Source organism: Lygodium microphyllum, chromosome 10 (genome assembly GCF_053477565.2).
Source record: "Lygodium microphyllum isolate KBCC chromosome 10, Lygodium_microphyllum_v1.1.10, whole genome shotgun sequence".
Taxonomy (NCBI): Eukaryota; Viridiplantae; Streptophyta; class Polypodiopsida; order Schizaeales; family Lygodiaceae; genus Lygodium; species Lygodium microphyllum.
The window spans coordinates 146,558,937-146,562,281 of NC_141144.1; the positions used below are offsets into that span (position 1 = coordinate 146,558,937).

Below are 3,345 nucleotides of genomic sequence, written 5' to 3' on the forward strand. Positions count from 1 at the left end.
GTCCTAAGGGTAATGTGTACTAGGAAAGATGTAAGGTGAGTGTACTAGTTGGATTAGGTACAACGGCTAGTTCTAGATGAGTGGTGCTAGTGCACTAGGTGTATTCATGTGTGTACAAGGCTAATGCACTTTGCATGTGTACTAAGGTGCACTAGTGTACTAGAATTGACCACAACATATGTGGATATCCTAGAGTGTAGTGTTTTCTATGTGCAAGGGTTATGTGTGTTGGTGGATCTAGAATGGGTCATGAGGTGGTACACAAGTCTAACACAAGGTGCCACCTTCCTCCTCCCTCCTTTCCCTTCACCCTCCTTTGCAAATAAGATAGGTGTTGGAAGAGAGAGAGAGAGAGAGAGAGAGAGAGAGAGAGAGAGAGAGAGAGAGAGAGAGAAGGGACACCAATGGGTACACATCTGTGTTACCCTAGGTGTAGAGATGGTGTGCATGAGTGTGCACACTAGGTTACGTCAGTATACTTCTGGGTGCACAATACATTATGCATTAGAGATAGTGTGCACAAGTGCGTGTTCACTAGGTTATGCTAGTAGCTGATGGGGGTGCATAGTGCATATGCATCAATGCATAGTACAATGTGATGGAGCTAACCTAGCAATGAGAGGTATGTACCTAGGTGTGAGGCTATGTGCATGGTGGTATGCAAGTAGTATGGGTGTCTATATACTAAGGTGCAAGGGTGTGTGAAAGGGTAGTGTACTTAGATGGTGCACTAGGATGGGACAAGTGCATCAATGTAGGTGCACTAGTACACTAGGTTAGTGCACATTGAATGTAGATGTAATGCACTAAGGGGTGAAACTAGTATGTACAGTTGAGGCTAGTGTGCTGTAGTGGTGTGCTAGATGCAAGGGGCGATGCAAGGAGTAATGCACTACTATTTCAAAGGGGAGATATCCCAAGAAGCACACGAAAAGACCACAAGTTGAAAAATCATAATACCTATTGCATGTGACCTCAAGGAGGAGGTTGATTGTTTTTCTGCACATTCTTAATATTTGACATATGCACATCTGTGCTATTGCCATTAATATTTTGCATGTTTATTGCTAATGCTTGCAAAATAGCTTGAGTATTGAAAACATTCTCTCGAACTTGGTGTGGTTGCATATGTTTCTAGTTAGAGAGGGGAAACGTTTTCAAGTGCAGAGAGGATTAGCCGTCTGTTTTCGTACGTGCAGACATGATGCTTGTGCATAACTTTTTCTTTGAAATACATAATCGAATGAGCGTGAAGTTGGAAGGAAATCCTTTTGGGCAATGCTTTCGCAGTTCACAATTTGGTGGCAAACCCCGAGGCATGCAAACCGGCAGATTTTCCCACCCTGGTTGCGAATTAAGACCTGGTGGGAACAGGTCCCAGATGGCCAACCGAGGTGCGATGATCCCCATGCTTCGTGTGTACGACCGTTCCCCGCGCAAGCAAATTTGGCTGCACGGTGGATGGAGGCAAAATACGTATTACGCACTCTATCAAACTCTTTGCCCGCGTGGGGAACGGGTCTGAAGATTCACGTCACATTGTGGACTGCTTCCTCTGAAAAAGATGGGTCGGTAGACGGAAATGGGCCCATGTTCGGGAGCTTTGAATGCAGCCGCGGCCAAAGTCAAGTTGGAGCCTGGAGGGATGCGGTGGTGGCCCGTGGCCCGTGGGTGGGTGACGGGTCACGGGTGGAATCATGGATGGATGGATGGACGCTGTGACTCGTGATTAGATTTCTATTTCAACGAGATAAGCAAAGATCACGGTTGACGCGGAGATCTGAGAGAGCGAGAGAGATAGAGAGAGAGAGAGAGGGAGGCACACGTACTGGACCCTGGTGGGCTATATAGTTGAGGAGTCGAGCGTAGGGAAGGCAGGAAGGCACTGCTGTGAGAGTCAGCATTGTCATCTGCACTGAAGTAGCCCAGTTTGATCTTAGTGCCTCGTGTTCTGTGGTCAGCTGCTAATAACCTGCAGCTGACGGTACTAGGAGTAAGGTTTAATGGCGGAAGAGCTATGGCGGACGAAGCTCGTCTTCGTCCTCCTCTCAGTCCTCATGGCCTCGACTTACTCAGTGGTGGCTGGTAATGAGGAGGAGGAGGGAGCTCGGTATCAGTTGTTTCAAACGGACGGCTTGGAGTACGCCAAGTGCAGTGGAGTGAGCAAATGCGCGGGTATGATAATCGGCTGCCCGCGGACGTGCAGCAGAAGCGATATCCTGAGAGGTGGCTTCCGGAGTCTGCAGCAGTTCCACAACGGGTTCGGCAACGGGCGAGGGAATGGGTTCGGGAACGGGAGGGGTGGGGGTGGGGGTGGGGGTGGCGGGGGCGCGAACGGGCCGGGCAACGGGTTCGGGAATGGACCTGGGTTCGGGAACGGACCGGGCAACGGGTTCGGGAATGGACCTGGGTTTGGTAACGGGCCGGGTTTCGGGCGAGGACCCGGGTTCGGTCGAGGGCCGGGCAATGGCAATGGGCCGGGAGGAGGAGGAGGAGGAGGAGGTGGAGGTGGTGGGGGTGGTGGTGGTGGGGGCGGCGGGGGTGGTGGTGGTGGTGGAGGAGGGGGAGGAGGAGGGGGCGGTGGAAATCGCAGTGGCGGTGGAGGCGGCGGCGGCGGCGGCTTTACTGGTGATGTTAAAGGCCGAGGCCTCTCTGCCCGTAGCTTCTGCCAGTATGATTGCGTCAGCTGCCGAGCCACCTGTCAAGTTTAGCTGGCTGAGTTCAGCTTCTCGTACTTCACCTACATGCATGGACCGCGTCCATCGTCCTTGGTTCTGTCACTCGATTCTCGCATACTTGTATCTAATCCTCCATCTGTGTTTTTCTATGAAGACGGGAAAATCATAATTTCCTTTAGTAGCCAATAACGGTTTGTCTAAGAGCGCATAATAGCTACTAGCTAGGTCGCAGGTGTTATTAACATGCTTCCTTCTTTATAGATAATTTCGTTGGGACTTATGTGTGCCTCGCAGACCTCTTACAAGGGGCTCTCTCTCTCTCTCTCTCTCTCTCTCTCTGTGGACTACATGGAAAAAGAGGAGCAACTACGAAGTGAAAGAAAACCCGCTAATTCTTGAATATGTGTGATACAACCAAGTTCCTAAATACATGATGGTGGATAGATCATAGGACTCGTCGACATCTGCCCAAGTACGCACAAGTTACAACGTATGTGAATCGATGGGGCACCCAAGACCGAAGGTGGGGTTCTAACTTGTTATCCAATATGAAATTGGTCAAATGATGCTGTAAGCGTGTGGAAGATAGGGTTTTTTAAAAAGGGTTGCAAAGCCCTTCTAGAGGCATTATGACCTTCAAAAGAAGGCAAGTATTTTTAAAACCTTG

At 49.9% G+C, this 3,345-nt stretch overlaps 1 protein-coding gene across 1 annotated transcript; it reads left to right on the forward strand.

Annotated features, from left to right (window-relative positions):
* Window positions 1-1,786: 1,786 nt before the first annotated feature.
* Window positions 1,787-2,956, forward strand: LOC148030664 (uncharacterized). Its single transcript, XM_087687019.1, has one exon. It carries the CDS (start codon window positions 2,004-2,006, stop codon window positions 2,709-2,711), a length of 708 nt encoding a protein of 235 aa, XP_087543145.1. The 5' UTR covers window positions 1,787-2,003; the 3' UTR covers window positions 2,712-2,956.
* Window positions 2,957-3,345: the final 389 nt, after the last annotated feature.